Below are 19302 nucleotides of genomic sequence, written 5' to 3' on the forward strand. Positions count from 1 at the left end.
TTTTTAAATAATGCTTTATTTAAGCTTTGTGGAAAACCCATTACAACTGCAAACTATGGCGCAGTTAATTCAAAACATTTTAGACAACACTTAGCCAAAAGAAAATGCAATGCTGCTCACTTTACTGTGTTGGACAGCCAGCTACTAAACCATTCTTCAAAACGCAAACAAGAAGATTTGAAATCGTATTTACACCGTGTTTAGCAGCCTGCAAAACAAATGGCATGTGTTGTTTTTATACAAAGCCTTTTGGAAAAAGAAAAACTGAATGGCTAAACAGAAAAGTTGAGAAGATGGAGGTTGAAATTAAAGAGCAGAAACGGAAAATAAAAGTGCAATATATTTTAATTGTCGATTTTTGAAAGAGATACACCACTTCAAGTATTCTGTGAAGAGAAAATTAATTTAAAACAATGGCACCGAGGCCAGCATACAGCAACAACCTCCTGACTGGAGCCAGAGCTGATGAATGTGTCAGCTTATGTACCAGCAGAGCATTTACACACTTTCAAAAATTATTAGGACTTTATCTATGAGAAGGGTGGTATGCCCTCCTTATTAGAGCAAACAAGACATAGTCTAGTCTGCTGACAGTGCGTACTGGTGAACTTTCATCTAACAGACCTCCAACATACTGGAGGAAAACAAGTGATTCATTCTGGGGACCTTAATACTGTGTTCCTTTGAATCGTAGATCAGATGTTGAGCCCCTGGTTGACACGAGTGCAAACCCGACAGGACGCGTGGTTGATCTCAGGCGGTGGCTGGGGTTGGGCAGGGAAGAGTAAGAGCAGCGGTATCAGATGTGTTTGTGTCCATGGGCTCTGCGTTTACCTCGGTCTGTGCCAAGGACGTGTTGCCGTCCTGTTCAGAGGAAGCTGCGAAAAAAAAATTAAATGTTACAATTAAGCTTTTTTTTTGAGAAAACGGTGATGATGCTGTTATGTTTACTTACCAGACTGTTCTCCAATGATCACACACTCATCATCTTCATCATCCTCCGTGTCTGCTTGAAAGCCATCGGTCTCCATGGCTTCAGTCTGTTAAACAAGAATGATCAGAAAACAATACACACAGCATCCTTTGGACCTTGTTTCAAGATGTTAGTGTCTGCAGCATTAGCAAAAGTCTCCAAGTAGTGCGTATGCCAGGTGTAATCGTAGCTAAGGTAATATGTCATACTAATGTAAATGTAGTCTGATATATTAAGAGCAATCCAATTTCACCGGTAAGGACTAAATTGTTGGTATCAAAACATATCCTGCAAACATTCAATATCACAATACATGAGAAGTATTTAGTTTTCCACACCTGTTCTGATTCGCCACATTTCTTCATGTACTTTGTAATAGAGTGGCTGCTGGCACTCTTCCTCTTGTTGGAAGGCGTAGTGGAGGTGGACTGAGATGTAGGAGAGTTGGCCTGTGAGCCGGCGGGCTCATCACGGGTGCTCTGTGCACCGGAGGTGAGGTAGGTCCACTGGCAGGGCACGGGCAGGGTGTCCTGAGAATAACGGGCCAGAACGTCTGCGTGCACGTACCAGCAACATCGTCTGTACGTGGAGCGCTTTTCATACACGGCATTCCCCTTTATGAGACGCTTGACGTGGATTCTATTCCCAGACAAAAAAATAATTGCAGATGATGTTATTAATATAAGCTATCATGCTATATTCCGACATGATATCAGAAACGTCCTTTCCCTTTAGTACTGGAAAGTACACAAGAATCGTATATGACATACTATGAATCACCCAGTTTACATTTTCATCAAACACACAAAATTTTTCCAAAAGGAAATGCTTTTGTATTATACATGTGCTATGTTGTCTGGGTTACCTGGGTGGGATGTTGTCAGTGGAGGTTTGTGTACTCTCTGTGGGTGTTGATGTCTGCTGACGACAAAACTCTAGGAACTCACTGATGATGACCTTGCTGCTGTTTACATTTCCATGCAGCAATGGCAGCAGCTGTGATAGCACTGAAGAATACAATAACATCACAAAATATTTTATATCATGTTTATGAGAAACGGCTGTATAAGACTTATCCTTAACACAATACATTTATTTAAGCTGTAGTACCCCAAAGTCCCAATTATTGTGAAAACACCTAGTTGTCCAATCATAAGATGTCCTTAGGATACTAATGTTTAATATCCAATATGGTGGGCACAGATATTTTTTGTGTGACACAATGTTAAAAAAAAACTAAACGCACAATACTCTATCAGACCAAGTTTATGAATGTGTACTTTCCTACGCAACAAAGAATTTTCTCCCATAATGATAACATTTACTATTAGATTTTATTCAAAAGTGAAAAAAAAAGGAAAACATCAGTAATTGAAAGATGAGGTCTTGAAGGTACACTTCAGCTACCCATCACCAAGTGTTTTACATCACCTGATCTAGGCTATATTTACAAAACAACAATGCAGTAAAAATTGATTTTTGCATTTATTTCATGTAAACAAGATAACGCTGTCACAAAGATCCACATTAACACGGATTCGCAAAGACCACTAGATTTGCAGCATTATGCATGCCAGGTTAGTAGATGGCAATGTCTCTTTGTAAAAAAGCACTACAAGCCTGCGCACATTAGTGCTGTGTTCAAAATATCAATACGACGATACATCGTCATGGACCCCTGACGAAGCGCGCATCGATACAGCACCTTGCATATCGATTCGGATGTACTTTTGAAAGTAACGTGACGAATTGCTGTTGATCCGTGATCCATGTGGAAAGGACGCATATGTGTCCCGCGGAGTACGTAGAGTTAAAGGTGGCGGGGTATACTTTCACTTTGCGTGTCTGTCTCGCTGGCGCACGTGTCTGCATAGTGAGTCGCGTACTCGCGCTCTCTCTCTCGCGCACACATTAAAGTCAATGAGTTCAGTATGAAAGCGCAGATATCTTAGCCTATACTACTGCAAAGAGCTTTATTAGCCATGCTCTTATAAAACAGTACTAACGCATTTGAGAAAAAACACGACAAAGATTTGCATGTGAAAAGTGTATGTCTAGAGAAGAGATACAGAGCTACTTCAAACTATAACTGTCACATTAATAATCTGATTTCTATTTAATAGTATTAAGTCTGACTGCATGTTTATAGATATATTCATAGATGTAGAATAATGAGAGACAAGAGTAAGGCACCATCTTTGTAACTAACTCTAGGATTTTAAATATTTCTAATAGCTAATAAATGAATGGCAAAAACACAACTGTTACAACACTGCTTATTCAATGTACAATAAACAAATAATAATAAAAAAATTATAATAATAATGTTACTAAATTCTGAACAAAAATGTAATTCAAAATAGTCTTGTATCGTGATGTGCATCGTATTGGGACCCTTGTATCGGGATATGTATCGTATCGGGGAATTGTTGGCGATACACAGCCCTAGCGCACATATGCATTCGTCTACAGAATAATAAATACAAACAGTTAAGTTGGTAAAAGCATTGAGCAGTTTTGTTTAGACGGACGATAAAGTAGGTTTATTACAACAAGTGACCATGAACTATAAAGTGCCAGAATTTCGTACTTTGCAACACATACATTTTCTTTGGGGGGCCATGAAGGGATGCACCATACACAAGTAGGGCTGGGCTTCGATTCAAATTTCAAGAATCGAATCGATTCCGATTCTCAAGATCTTGAATCGATTATCATTGTTTGATTTGATCCTATCTTCGAGATTAAGTGTTTTTGAAAAAAGCCCGAAATGGTGCCAAATAGGGGTGGGCGCAATGACCAAAAAACTATTCCAAGGAAAGAATCATTTTATTTCACGGTAACGGTATATTTCATGGTATACATGTTTTTCAGTTTATATTGTTTTTGGATTAAAAATCTGCAGTTATTTGCCACTCACTATAGCTTTTAACTGCTCACCACAGTTTTAAAATATGGACAATTTAAAGTAAATACTGTTTAAGTTAAAATGCCCAGATGATAACAACAGATTAAGTCTTGATAGACAGAATCTTGTTTTTAATTGAGTTATTAATTTTATAGACTATATTGAAGCTATAGTATGCATTGTATTTTGTATTTATGCATACATTACATAAAAAATAGGCAGTATGTTAAATGAACAGGTATAAATGAAGAGCTCTTTTCCAAAACGCGATAAACGCCATTTTAAAAAAAAATGAGTTTGTCATGTCATTTGGCTGTGTACTGAACCTATTCACTGCTCCATGAATGTTTTATGTCAAATCATTACATTTCCTTGTTAAAATGTAGGTACAAGATGCCGTTCTTTTCCAAAACGCGATAAGCGCCGAGCCTATTTTTAGCCTAAACGCGATTTATCCTCTCGACCAATCAGAACTCGATGAGCGTTCGACGCAATCCAATGGCGGCGCTCTGAGCAGTTGTTTGTTTATGTTCATTCATTACTCAAAATGAGGATTAATGTCATGTTAATACATCACCCGGAGAAGGTACCCGTTTGCAAGGCGATCTTCATCAAAGTGTTTGGTATGTACAACTTTCGTTTCAGAACTGGCTCGTTTAATACCGTTTTGTACGTTCGCGATAAAGTTTTTTTCCTGTGAAGAAGCCTGCTAACGTAACATGAAAAGTACTGAATAGTTCGATAGCCTGCTGATAGACAGACATGGCGTTTGATACATTGACCAATGTTGTGCAAAAGTACAAAATGTGGTTAGTGAACAAAGCAGGGACATCTGTAAAGTTGTGCTTTTTGGATTGGACATTATGAGCGCGTTGTTACATGGTATGTCATTAAGAACAGAACGAGCCGAGGGGAGCTCGCTGTGTGTGCGTGTGAGGTTAATACAAACTGTGTGTAGACGAGAGAGAGAGAGAGAGAGAGAGAGAGAGAGAGAGAGAGAGAGAGAGAGAGAGAGAGAGAGAGAGAGAGAGAGAGAGAGAGAGAGAGAGAGAGAGAGAGAGGAAATATATTAAGCAAAAGGGGTTCCTAACGCCCTGCTAAGGAGAAAACTGAAATGGTGGAGGGAGTAATAGCAAGTAAGTTATGTGTAATTCTGTTTATTTCATACTGGCTCCAATGTATATCACAATCTGAATAATTTACTTATTCATTTATAGTATGAAGAGTCCCTGAGTATATGTTGCATATTCTCTTATTTGTTTTTTTGTTTTTTAAAGAAAAAAACATACATTTATGGAAAAAATATATGGATTTGTAGCGTTTTGAAAAAAAATTAAATTAACTTTGAATTTATAATCAACAATATTGTTGTTTGATTTAATAATCATTATTCAACATGTTCAGATTGAGCAAAAAAAACATTTTAAAAGAATAAATTGAATAATCACAAAATGTGTGGGTCTAGGTAAAAAATGTACTTTTTCTGGAAACTATTGAAATGGATTTATAGCGTTTTGGAAAAGAGCTCTTCAAATATATGCACAAACCTACAGACAGGATAAATACCTGTATATGAGAGAAGGAGCTCTAGATATAAATATTATGACGGGTGCTATGATGTGATGAAGTCTGTTTTAAGGTCTTGACGCTCTTTACTTTCTATTACGCATTAACATTTGCGTCTCTTTCTTGTCTTTCTGATTTAAAGATATTTGTACTATAAGCAAATTAGGCGTCAAACTACATCGCTCCAGCAGCGCACGTGTCACTGATATAAACGTGAGTTTTGTCTTAGCTTGCTTAAAGTTCAGAAAACTTTACAACTATTAGCATTATGTGCAAGAAGAACTTATTTGGTGACCCGTTGCGCGCAAATAACTTTATTACACAAATAACTTGTTCATTTGTTATAAGTGGATAATTTTACATATAGATCGCAGCTTTGAGCGTTTCTAGAGTTTTCAAAACAACCGCTTGCTTGATGTTACTGACCGCTATGTTCGTTGTTTTAATGTCCTTCCACCTCGCGCACATGCGTGAATTCAATGACGTGGCAAGTTTAAGTTATTCATTATTAAATCGATCCTCTGAGTTACGGATCGATCTTTAGAAATTAACTTGAAAATCTATTCAGAATCGGTGAATCGATTTTTTCAACACAGCCCTATACACAAGGGGGGCCACATTTCGAAGAAGTTTGAAAACCACTGCTATAGACTAATTAAACATGTGTATAACGTCACCGCTATTGCAGATTTTGCGTTAACATCGCTTACAAAGAGCGGAAAAGACCTTGTTATCAAAAATTTACACTTTGAAACCGGTGACCCGTTTTCCCAAATGTGTGTATTCAGGAGCCCAAAACATAGAGGTTGTGTTAATAAAGTATCAAACCCATAATACAGATGTAAATGAAGTTCAAAATGTTTTGTGTTCACAAATTTATGCTGTGGCTTCTATTTAGGTGTTAATTTTCACAGATGATCTGCATCACTTTGTTACACTACACTAGGTGTAAATAGGCCATTTTGCATTGCTTTGCAAGTTAAGAACTGGCATTACCATGACTTCTTTACAATGTAAATGTAACACTTGTGTGACCTCACAGGTTTTGATTAAACACTATCGGTAGAAATTAAGTGTAAGAATAAATGAGATTAGATTCAAAGAACACTTTAATAAATTAAGGTATACTATTTTGTGCAAATGCAAAACATAAGGTCCCAAATGCATCTATAAAATTCTTAATTCCCTGTAAAGTGAGATATTAAATATGTTCCGAGTTTGTCACACCACAAAAAAATGTGTTATTAACCACCCAACCAAATTTGAATGAGAAAAAAATAAAATAAGTTCTCAAAATCTTGTAAAAATAGGCAACATTCTCTGCTCTCAAGCAGTGGTGGCGTGTGTCCGCTGAGCTGAAACCACACTCAGCTGGAAAGCTGCAGTTTCAAATATCAAATGGATGCTTGCTAATGTGTTGCGGCGCATTCATGCGGCCACAGTGATTGGCTGTTGGCCACGCTTCAGACAAGCCTTCCGTTAAGCGTTAAAGCTTACGCCCTGTGTGAATGTACTGTTAGGGGGGTGGCCATGTGCGGCAGCTCAAGTGCGTCATCGAGCCACCGCTTTAGGCCCGACAATCCCATTCGATATTTCTTCCAGACCTACGTAGTCTTTGTAGCGTGTTTCAGCAATACATTTCTGACATTTAAAATGTGTTTAGAAACAATTTTTAAGATTGATTAAGCATCAATGTGTCACATGCTGGACTTACATTTCTCATTCCTCTGTTGGCGTGATAGGTCCTGTTCGGGGGTGCTGGCCTCATCTTTCGGTAAAGGCTCCAACATGCAAATAGCATACGGCTTCAGGAAATCTGGAGTAGGCGACTCCCCTTCCCAAAAGCAGCCTCGCACCACCGCCTCCAATACCCTCACCTTCCCTTTAGACATCAGCTCGTTCTCCCACTCACGAGCTTTCATCTTCTGACGCACCTTCAGTTTCTCTGGGTCTCCACCATCCTGCAGGAGCAGACCATTATTATCATGATTGTGAATCAATTCAAGTACAAGTTAAAAGCGTGATGTTTGACTTACCTCATCTTCAAGTGCTCCTTCCCCTTCTGAGAGATAACCGTGGGGTACAAAGAACCCATCATCATCGTCGTCATCATCTCCTCCTCCTTCATCATCATCATCCTTACATTAAAAGCAATATTTAAACTCACTTTAAAAGTTTTCATTTATAATAGAAAGGTTTTTCTTGATTGTGACAACTGAGAACAGTGAAAACATATGTAATTTTGCTTACCCCCTCACTGTGAGACAGAGACTCTCCTGGCTCCTCTTCCTCCCACTCTTCATCACTGTCCACCTCATAATCCAGCAGATCCTGGTCACAGATCAACAGTTTTACATTACTATAATCTCTGCACAATCATGAAATGTTTACCATTTTATTCCATAATTATTGTAACATCATTCAATTTGTTACTAAATAAACACTTTTGCACTAAATTTCACTCTAACACGGAGCAAAAATGACAGCACAGCTTAATACTTAAAATCATACTGCTGTTTCCAGCCAAAATCTAGAGAAACAATGTCCTCAATTTCAGTATAGATAAGCTTGAAGCGCATCAGATTTATGTTTTGTAATTACATCTTGACTCCCTAAATAAAAATTAAATAGCTCAGAGATAGCTCAAATGTATTCCATGTTTAAATGACTGGTGCTTTAAGTACAAATGCATCTGTCATTTACCTTGTCCTGTCTCAGTGGGCAGCGTGGAGAGATGTATGTGCTTTTTTTGCTACATGTGCCCCAGTAAGCTGGGCGATAGTTGTCATGGAAGTGCAGGAGTTTCATGCGGCCATATCTGCGACGGTCTGGGACTCCATCTGCCTTTAGGCTTTCAGTTACGACCATACAATCTCTATTGACATAAACAAACAGTATTAACAAAAGACATGCAACATCACACAAAGACATTTCTAGCCAGCAGGCAGTAAAACTCCTTGTGGCCTTACATTGCATTGATGCGACTGGGCCCGGTTGGACCTGATCTGCGAGGTTTGTGACTTGTCCAATCCTTCAGTCCATTTAGAGTACTGTCTGGCTGGGCAAGATAATGGTCCAGCTCCTCTAGAACAGAGTCCTCACATTGTACTCGAGTCAGTGGTGCCAAAAACATGTGCGCTTTAATCTCAAAAGGAGCAAACTTCCCACAGGCAGATGCAAGAGTCTGTAGCAAAAAAAAACAACAACACGTTTGTAGACATCAAATAAAAAAAAAAAAACAGCAATTTACAGATGCATATACAAAGAGTTTCAGAGTATGTTCAAACCAGTTGCAAAATGAAAATAACATTTGCTAAACACAGGCTATGTTTGTATTTACAGTAAAACCGAAACTAAGGATCAGCATGAATACACAAGTGCTGAGAGAAGACAGTGATGATGTGTTATTAAAATGATGATTGTATCGGTTTGAATTTTAGTCGGTTAGTGTTGGTTCACCCCAAAATTACGATTTTATCATAAATCACTCCTGTGTCGTTCTAAACCACCAAGTCCTCCGATTGTCTTCAAAACACATTTTTAGGTATTAAAAAAAAAAAATCAGCTGTGACAGTCCCATATACTTCAGTTTGATTTTCCCCAATCAAGGCCAGAAAGAAACAAAAGGCATCACCAAAAGGTCCATGCTCCATCAGTAGTTTGATGTTAATAATATTATAAAGCGACGATAACACAAAGAAAACAAAAACGTTTTTATTCAACAATTTCTTCTCCGTGGTCCATTAGTGCGCATTTACGAGCAGACTACAGAGCACGCTGCTGACGTCACCTGCTGACGTAGTTGCCAGCGTACAGAATACGCTGGCAAGCAATTTGTACACTTATACAAGCTGTTGAAGTATTGTTTACAATGTTTGCATAATGGCTTAAATAAAAAAGGGTAAAAAACATATGCAAATACATCAGCAGGTCACGTCAGCAGCATGCGCAGTAGTCTACTAATAAACGCGCACTGAAGGACCAAGGAGGACAAATTATATTCATTATATAATCAATTTTGTTTTGTTTGTTTTCCACACACCATTGTTCTCGTCGCTTCATAATATTATTATTGAACTACTGAAGAAACATGGACCTTTTTGGCTATGTCTTTTTATTCCTTTCTGGGCTTGATTGGGAGAATCAAACTGCAGTCCATGGGACAGTCAGCAGCCTCACAGTTTTCATCAAAAATATCTAAAAATGTGTTCTGAAGACAATCAAAGGACTTTGTGGTTTAGAACAACACTGGGGTAAGTGATTAATATAAAATTGTACTTTTGGGGTGAACTAACCCTAAAAGGCAGCAACTTATGCCCGTGTTATGGTCGTGCGTAAGGTCTGACACCGTAGGTTATTCATAGCCTGTAAGTAGCTCTGCGTAGCCTGACACACACCTCACCAAAAATTTAACAGCACGTCAGTTCTACGTGGACCGCAAGCGCTGTGATTGGTCCACTTGAATCCCTTCATCAGGTAAAAAAAAATGCTTCATAGGTATTTCCATTTGTGACCGTGAGAACAAAGATGGGCCAAGTTGAGGAGTGATTTAGTTGAAACTGCAACAAAAGCCACTGGCTATTTACTTCAATCACTGCTGGTCTTCTCAAAAAATATACAACAAGCTGCTGCTGCTTCTTTGTTTGCGGGTTAAAGGGATAGTTCGGCCAAGAATGATATTAAACCCATGATTTACTCACCCACAAGGCGTCTGAGATGCATATGTCAGACATTTTTCAGACAAACACATTTTCAGTTATTTTTGAAAATATTTTTGATCTTTCAGTTAATCAAATGTAAATTATGGGGTTAACGCTGCCATCTTAGACGCCTCTTTATTCAGAAGAGAGTATCAGCGTAGTGCAGGGGTGTCAAACTCAAGGCCCGCGGGCCAAATCCGGCCCGCACCCTCATTTCATCTGGCCCGCCAGAGTTTACAAATTATGTTAATTATGTGGCCCGCAAGAGTTTACAGATTATTTTATTGTTATTATAAGTTTTATTTTTGCAGGTTATTTCCTATATAGATTTTTTTAGCAGCCACCAAAACTAATTTTTGTCCCGCCAAAGTCTTTTTGTAATGTAATTACAGTGATAATGTTGATGATTGCATGAGAGAGAACGAGCAGTGCCCTGCACGCGCACACTACTAGAGTGGGCGTGTCTAAATGTGTACGCTTCAGCATCCGGAGGTCGCATTTCCAGGCTGCAGACGTCATCAAGACTGTCTCGTTTCAGAATATTAACAATTATAAAGTTAAATATTATTCTTTGGTTATAGTAAATATTTGTAATATGCGTATGACTTGCGAATGTAATGGTCAGTTAACTTAAATAAACCAGGCTTGATGACGCTGCCTATGCGACCTCCGCATATGGAAACGGACAGTATCTGCTCGTTGTTTCTCTCCCTCACTCGCGCACGCTCACGCGGATCCAGCGAGAAAATGTTTTCCGTCTCGTGTACAGAAATGTTTCGCGATGTCCAGCTGGGTTTAGTTTACAACGCGTCTATTCCCGCTAAATACGCAAAGTAATGACTCATCTGAACTAGAGCTGCAACTATCGACTATTTTTTCAACCGATTAATCTATCGATTATTTTTTCGATTAATCGAATAGTCTAATGATTTTTTTATACATATAATTCCCCAACAAATAATAAATGTAACATCTGCCATTAACGCCAACATTTTATTTAAGCATTTTCTTAATTAAACAAACACACAAACCAAAATTTTCAACATGAAAAATAAAGTGGCAGTGCCACTTTAAAAGAGGCATTATTCACCTTAAACAATAAAATAGGCATATATTAATATTTTAAACATTAGTTTATGATTAGTACATGCATTAACTCAGCATTAGTTCAGACTGAAGTAAAAATAAGTTCATTGTGATTCATGAACCCTTATATAAGATGTAATGGTTATATTATTACTGTTAATATTATTACTATTAGTAGTACTGCATTCTCATTTAACTTTAATATTTAACTTTTCTTAAGTTCCGGGTAAAAAACAAGTTCAGTTAGTATGATCTTCTAATATTTTATAAACAGCGTTTACGCCGCTGTTACTTTAAATAAACGCATGTCAGGAATACCTTACAAGACGAGCTTCTGTAATATCTGCGCACATATTCGCAAAAAAGACGTTCATTGGGAACTCCGCACTGCCAGCTGGCTTTCAGTGCACGCGGGCACATGCCTATCAGTTCTCAATGTGACAGTAACTTATTATTTCATAACTTCTTAATATAAAAACATGTCCTGCTCTTTATTTACTGTTTCTACATACTGCCCAGAAGCGATGCAATGTCACGTCTGTCAGGCGTCTCGCAGCTCGTATTAAACGAAGATGTAAACGCAGCTGTATTAAGCACAATATGTATTGATTCTATTGTTTATAGAGTAAGTATAAAAACTTACTGTAATAGTTCAAATTCTTACGCTGACGTCTCGTCATTTTGAGGTCGGAGAGCTCCAGGTTTTCTTCTTTTAAGATGATCATACACAGGTGTTGCGCTGCTGTGGTATGCCATTTCAGTTTTACACAGTATGTGTTTTATTTGGTCTCTGCTTAAAGTATTCCCACACTTTTGATCGCGTTCTGTCTGTTTGGTATAACACTTGCATCACCCGGTCGGAGCTGAAGCCGCCTTCATTTCAAAATGTAAACAGTGCGACGCATCGACGCATTTCCGGCAAATCGACGTAATTACATAATCGACTACGTCGACGCGTCGTTCCAGCCCTAATCTGAACCGATTACTTTTAATTAACGATTGAAACTATTGATCTGTAGCCTACAACACTGAACTCATGAGACGTCAGTCAAACAGTCAGACACTCAAAGCCAGGTAAACAAAACACAGCTTTTTTGTAAAGAGGGCAAGAAATGACAAGCGAGGGTAGGTGTGTTTAATAAATGCCTAATTTTGTGGTGGAGATTGTAAAACTCTTTATTAGTATCTTATAATGCCTCTCATTTTCAGACCTGCACAATGAAGGATAACATAACATTTTGAGTGTACTCACATACAACATGTGTTTTTGTCACCACAATTATTTTAAAAATAATCTGTAGAATAGTTGTACTCTATACACTTTGTCATTATTTGCCTGGGATTCTACTTTCAAAGCTAGGTATTAATTGAGTTATTAACAAACCCAATAGTAAGCAAATGCAGGGAAAATTATGCAATGTACAGTAATAAAAGAGTTGATACATTCATAAAGTCGTTCAGATACAACCGGCCCTTTGAGATTAACCATAATGCTGATGTGGCCCGGGATGAAATTGAGTTTGACACCCCTGGCGTAGTGCATGCACTTTTCTTAGTGACGTATGACAAATTTGGAGGAGAGCAGCAGCAGAGAACCCTCTGTAAACTGTGTACGCTCTCATCTTAAATGCGACGCAACTAAGATGGTGGCATACCAGAATCTAGTTTATAAAGTTTTAAACATGGATATTTCTACAACACCACCGTGCGGATTACCCACAGAAGGCCTTTGTTTATCATCGTGGAGCCGTTTGAATTTATTTTGTGAAGGATTGATGCACATTTTTTGGACTTGAAGGACGTGGACCCCGTAACTTTACAATTGATAAACTGAAAGATCTAAAACATTTTCTAAAAAAACTGAAAGTGTTTTCGTCTAAAAAAATGATAGACATATACATCTCAAATGGCTTGGGGGTGAGTAAATCATGGGTTTAATATAATTTTTGGACGAACTATCCTTTTAACTGAGCAAGCTGCTGCTTCTTTGAGCTGCTACTGTGGTTACACGCAAGGATACTGCCTACCAGCGATCTGCGTGTGTGTAATGAGCAACTATAATGAACCCTTTAGGAGGTATCTTTAGTTTGGTATTGTGCAAGCATGTGGTTCATAGGGCTGGGTATCGATTCAGATTTTCCAGATCGATTCGATTTCGATTCACAAGCTATCAAACCGATTCGATTTTGATTCTCGGTTCAATTTTCGATTCTGGTTTTCGGGCCGGTGTTTATACTCGATTTTTGATTCAACTCAATGAATATAGATTTAATACAAATACTATATTAATAGAAAGAACAGTGAACAGCAGGTTACAAGTGGGAAATTAATAAAATCGATGAAGCACCTGAAACCATGAATGAATGACAGGCTTGCTTCTCGCTCCTTGGTAACATCGCGCAAGGCAAAAAAGAGGGTGACATCTAGTGAAGACAACTAGTAATTCGATTAACGTAAATCTTTTGTTCAATGTTTGCAGAAATAAATATCAAAGAAAAAAATCGATTCTGCTCTTTGAGAATCGATTCTGAATTGACCACGTTTTAAAAAACGATTAATCGAAAAATCAAAAATGCCCAGCCCTAGTGGTTCAGAGTAAAGATCGGGGCACAGGAAGAATATGGCGGCAAAACACATAGTGATTTCTGTCTTGACTTTGACAAAGTGAACAAAAACAGTGCCATCAGTCATTATTTTTTGGATATTTCTTTTATATTGAAGTTGCATTAATGATAATCTAGTAGTATTCACGTTCCCATTATTGTTTAAACGAGGTTAATTTTCACAAGTGTTTGTATCTTTATCATCATTATAATGCACACAAACACCCCTCCACACCGCTCATACCCATTGAGTACTTGAAATAAAATAACGAAAATGCTTATCTATACTGATTAATATAATTTACCTTTGGTGCCAGCTGGGTCTTGGGCTTCTGTAGAAACCGGGTAATCTCAGCCTTCTCAGCTTTGAGTCGCTAAAGAGATATACAACAGGCCAGACAATGAAGACTTGTACACCTCAACAAACAATTGTATTCATGATTACACAAGTAATTCTTACATCTTTTTCTTCCTTCAACCGTTTTTCCTCTTCTTTCTTCCTTTTCTCTTCCAGTTTTGCCCTAAACAACATGAATTACATCAGGAATGGGCAGTCTTTTTATGCACACGTTATCACAGTAATGCTAGTGCACTTACTCGATTTTCATTTGTCGCTGCTCTTCTTTAGCCCGCTGTTTCTCTGCCTTCTCTTTCTCCTCTCTCTCTTTTTTCTCACGCCTCTCCTTTTCCTCTTTCTCCTTCTTTTCTTTCTTTTCCCTATCCTTCTCCTCCTTCAGCTTGCGGGCATCCTCTCTTTTCTTCTCCTTGGCAGCTTTGGCCTCCTGTTTCTGCCGTTCTTTCTCATCTCTGAGGCGTTGTCTCTCCTCTTGTTCTTGGACACTCTGAAGAAACAATAAGACATTTACTTATTTTCTTAAAAAAAATTAAACCTAAATCTATCAAGCAAACCATGCAGCAGCTACTTGCTTCTGGCAATTTGTATATAATTTCAATGCTGATGGTAGGGTTGCAAAATCTGAGAATTTTGGAAACTTTCCATGGAAATTACATAGAAATATATGTGAATTGTGGTAAGCGGATGAGGATGATTCTTATGTGGAGTAAGCTTATTTTTTTTGAATTTTTCAAAAATAACAGAGGTTTGCAACCCTAGCTGATGGTATGCGTAGGCATTCACTCAAGTATCAAGCTAACAAAATTTCACTTTACCTTAAGAGACCGCCTCTTCGCTTTATTTTCTGCTGCATTTGTCCGTGGGCCCTGAATAAAGAACAGTATTCACTCAATGTGTTGATCTTTAAACAAAGGTAAAACGACCTATGGAAAATGTGATAGACACAAACAATACAGATTAGAGGTCGACTGATTTATCGGCCGGGCCGATTAATTGGCCGATTTTGGCATATTTAAAAAAATCGGCTTTGGCCGATTTTGCTGGAAAATTAGGCCGATTAATAGGCAGGCGCTTCTGCGGGCACCTAAGCGTTGTTGTAGAACTCGTGACGCTGCCTCTTGCTGCAAGCAGATCGCTCCCGTGAGTGTGCAGCCGTGCCTTGTTCACAAACAGCTTTAGTAAACGATGGCGGGACCGCGCGAATTAAGCAGCCAGTACAACAGCACAACGGGCTTATGTCTCGCGGTGCACTGTCCGTGCAAAGATTAGGCTCATTTCATGTGATTAATGAGTGATGATGATCTTTGTTTGCGTGACAGAGAGAGCAGAGCCGCGCGCGCATGCTTTCTGTCTTTAACTGTCTCCCTGCTTTTATTACTCAAAACAAAACTGACTCGATGGCGAAAGGTCGGAAGACCAAATCATATCCACCGAGGAAATGTTTTTCGTGTTGTTACAGTAACACTTTGTTTACAGTTTTGCGCTGCTCAGCCTGGATTAGAAAACAACGCGTCCGATTCGCGAACTGACTCCTTTGAACGGATTCGTTCGAAACAACAGATCTGTCCCAACACTAAACTCACAAGACGTCACTGTCAGCACAATCAGTCACTTCACTTATAGCGCCTCAGAAATGAGAATGTAAATGTGTTTAGAAAGATTTGCCCTAAATAACAGTCTCAACTAAAAAACATAGACATTTACTTATGTTAACTTTATGATGATTAAATAATTTATCAGGTCTACCAAATAAGGATTTTATCCTACAAAGCAATAAAAGCCATGGCAAAAAACTGAACAAAGATGATGACAGCAGAGTGTCAGGTAAAATCTGTGTCTGATAAATGCATGGTGCAGAGGAGGTTGTTAAACTCTTCAGAAAGACCAGTCATAATTTTTTTTAAATACTTTGACTTAAATAGTGACATTTTTACATTTAAAATATCTGCTAATGATGAGAACATTTTGATTATTATGTACATATAGAAAATCAGCCAAACATATCAGCCATCGGCCAGAGAAAAAGCCATATCGGTCGAACTCTAATACAGATACCCTTAATTCTGCACTCACTGAGGCAGGGGTGCTGGGTGCACTCTTGCTGGGCTCTGGTGAGCTCACTTCGACCGCTGAAAGGGAGCTGGTGGACCCGGCCGAAAGTACAGATTCATTTCCATGGCTGACATCATTCTCCTGTTGCTCTTCTTCCTCGGTGTCCTGTTGTTCTTCTTCCTCAGTGTCCTGTTGCTCTTCATCCTCAGTCTCAGACTCCTGTGTGATGTCCAGCATTGGAAGGGTCTCTCCCTCCATCTCCTCATCAGACCCCTTCTCTTCTTCTCTAAGGGTTTTGGTGTGTTCTGTGGATTGTGGTGCATCTTTTGTGGTCTTTGTTGTTTCTTCAGTAATGGGGCAGGTGGCAGCAACTGGAGGGGCAGGTTGGTGTTTGGCAGCATCAGTGGAATTGTCATCTGTGAGATCAATGGTGACTGCAGGGGTAGAGTCGACTGGAGAACGCTTCCGTCGACTCATGAAGGAGTCAAGAGGGCCGCGGCCATTTACAAGAGCTGGGCCACGGCGAAGCGGCAGGGTGGAGGGTTCGACTTCGTTTTCTCCATCGGAGGCACTAGGTTCAGAGCATTTGGGAGCAACCGGACCTTTGCTTTTTTTGGGCTCACTGCATTCCTTTAGTTCTGGGTTGAGCCTTTTGAAAGGAAGACGTGCTGGGGGAAAGACAATAATTATTAGTAATAATCAAATCAAAAAGCAAATAAACATCAGGTTTATTCAAGGCATTCATGAATGCTAAATAAGGCAATTTGACAAAGGCTATTACTTAAGATTTAAGATGTATTAAAGGAATAGTTCATCCTCATGGTTCATTTGAATCCACATGGGAATAAATGGAAAACTCTTGTTATAATGTAAACAAAGCTAAAGTCACAACTTAACCCTTGGGGGGGTAATGCTATTTCATGCATTATGACTTATTTACAGTTTAAAAGTTGTAATACTTAAAACATATGTAAACAATGGATATATTTTGTTTATCCGGAGTAGCAGTGGAGTTTTGCTTGTGTTTAATGGTGGATTTCATTGAAATGTCCCAACCAGGTCGTGAGTCACAGGTGGTAAGTGAAACTGCTTCAAATGTCTGTTTTATATTGAAAATCGGCACATAATGTAAATGATACAAACATGTAGCGAATCATAAATTATCCAGACATAATGGGATAATGTTTTGTGTGTGTTGCTTTCTCGAGACTCGCACCCCCTGCGTTACGTCTTGAGGGGGTTGTGTTTTTTGGAAACATAAAAATAAAAATTCTACTGAGATATGAATGATGTATAGGTACTGAAGATTAACGTGAGATGAGCAGAAATAGCGCGTGTTATGGAGCTTTAAAATAATCTCAAGCCTCCAATTTATTGTCACTTATATGAAGTGGATGGACCAAAGTTTGGTTGGCTGTATATAAATTGTAATGTAGTACCAAAAAACTTTTTTCTCAGTTGTTTACCTTGAACAAGTTTCTTGTTGGCATTATTAGCTTTGCCCAAACAATCCATGCCTGAAATATAAACAAAAGTATGCAGGTTAAGTCAAAAATATTTTGTGCATGTACATACACGAAAAACAAATTAAACCAATCTGCCTTTTCAATTCCAATACTTATCAAAATAGACCATAAAAAAACAAGGGTTTAGTAAACAGCACTCATTGTCAATCGACGTCTCACCATAACAAAGGTGATAACTACATCTGCAGGGTACTAACCACTAGATGACAGCTATAACTAAACCTGATGAGTTCATTTACAAATAACTTTAAACTTAATAGTCCAAAATGCCCTTAATATCTCTAGAGAAGCATACTATTTGAAAACTTTATATGTAACAGTGGATGCCAACTCGATGTATAATGTTTATACTGGCTCTCCCGCCTTTCATTGAATTATGGTTTGTAGGCCTTGGGCTAGTAAGACTTTGGCTACTGGTACCTGTGAATAAGGAGCCAGTAAAGTAACATACATTAGTGTAAAAACGAAAAACAAAGCTAGTTTAACACAATACAGTGCATATGGGTGTTACATGTCAATGTAAATAAAAGCTGCAAACATTACAGGCTATAAGTCACAAACGTCGTAGAAAAAAAAAACGAATTTGTCAAAAAACAATCAGCGCCAATAGCTCGTCGGCTAAACGAACTTAGCATGCTAATTTAGATAATAACACCACTGGATACCCAATGCTATTTATAAAGAAACTTTGAAAATAAACAACTCGTTTTAAACTGAACTTAAGCTTTTTCGGAAAGGCTCTCAAATCAAAATGGAGTTTTACATTCAAACTACTAACTTACTGAGAAGCTCCGTTAGCCAACATTAGAAAAGTTCACTACGCTTATTCTTAAACGTCAACATCAACTATATTTTCACATTAAACGTTAAACATTTGTCTCAAACCTCTGCGTGGAGTGGAGGCAAAAGGCTCTTCTGCCGCGAGCATCACCACCACCATCCGCGCGCCCTTCAACTCCTTGCGCTCGCGCCGTCCTCACTGGAAACTTGACGTTAAACGGAAGCGGTGGGGACTTGTTTGGACTCTTTACACAACTCCTGAAAGCTTGTCATCGACTCCACTTCTTCTTTAATCGTAACATTAACCTGTCAACTTCAAATTTAGTGTATTTTTATCACTTTTGGAGTCGTATATTCTGATTATTTTACTCAGTAATCCAGTTCCGTCGTTCCCCTCACATCCCCAGCCAGACTCCCTCGCGCTCCCCGCTCAGAATTGGCGGGAGCTGGTTGCGGGGATGGATTGCTGCTTGTGATTGGCTAACAGCGTACAACGTCGCAGTAACGAACAGTCACATTATTGGTTGTTCCGCAAGCTCCTACCTCGATACACACCCCTTTTGCACCGTCGAGAATGGTGGTTGGCTAGTAAACGTGATTCCCTAACATGATTGGTCGAATGAACATACTAAGTCACAAAGTTGTTCCACAGAATTGTTTTGTTGACTGATGATTTAGGCGTTTTTATTATAAAAGATTGTAGTTAAATATAATTTTCAAGACATGGAAGCCGTAGCAGTAATATAATGTGTC

The 19302-nt window shown here is 38.6% G+C and overlaps 1 protein-coding gene across 1 annotated transcript; it reads right to left on the reverse strand.

The window, feature by feature from the left end:
• Positions 1 to 327: 327 nt before the first annotated feature.
• Positions 328 to 19226, reverse strand: chaf1a (chromatin assembly factor 1, subunit A (p150)). Its single transcript, XM_065247035.2, has 16 exons — positions 18655 to 19226; positions 17710 to 17760; positions 16265 to 16911; positions 15007 to 15057; positions 14434 to 14678; positions 14297 to 14357; positions 14142 to 14210; positions 8417 to 8631; positions 8151 to 8322; positions 7698 to 7778; positions 7484 to 7585; positions 7162 to 7408; positions 1839 to 1980; positions 1312 to 1612; positions 956 to 1040; positions 328 to 878 (listed from the first exon to the last, which is right to left on the reverse strand). The coding sequence occupies exons 1-16, from the start codon at positions 18707 to 18709 to the stop codon at positions 754 to 756; spliced, it is 2649 nt and encodes an 882-aa protein (XP_065103107.1). The 5' UTR covers positions 18710 to 19226; the 3' UTR covers positions 328 to 753.
• Positions 19227 to 19302: the final 76 nt, after the last annotated feature.

The sequence above is a fragment of the Paramisgurnus dabryanus genome, chromosome 24 (assembly GCF_030506205.2).
Source record: "Paramisgurnus dabryanus chromosome 24, PD_genome_1.1, whole genome shotgun sequence".
In the NCBI taxonomy this organism is placed as follows: domain Eukaryota; kingdom Metazoa; phylum Chordata; class Actinopteri; order Cypriniformes; family Cobitidae; genus Paramisgurnus; species Paramisgurnus dabryanus.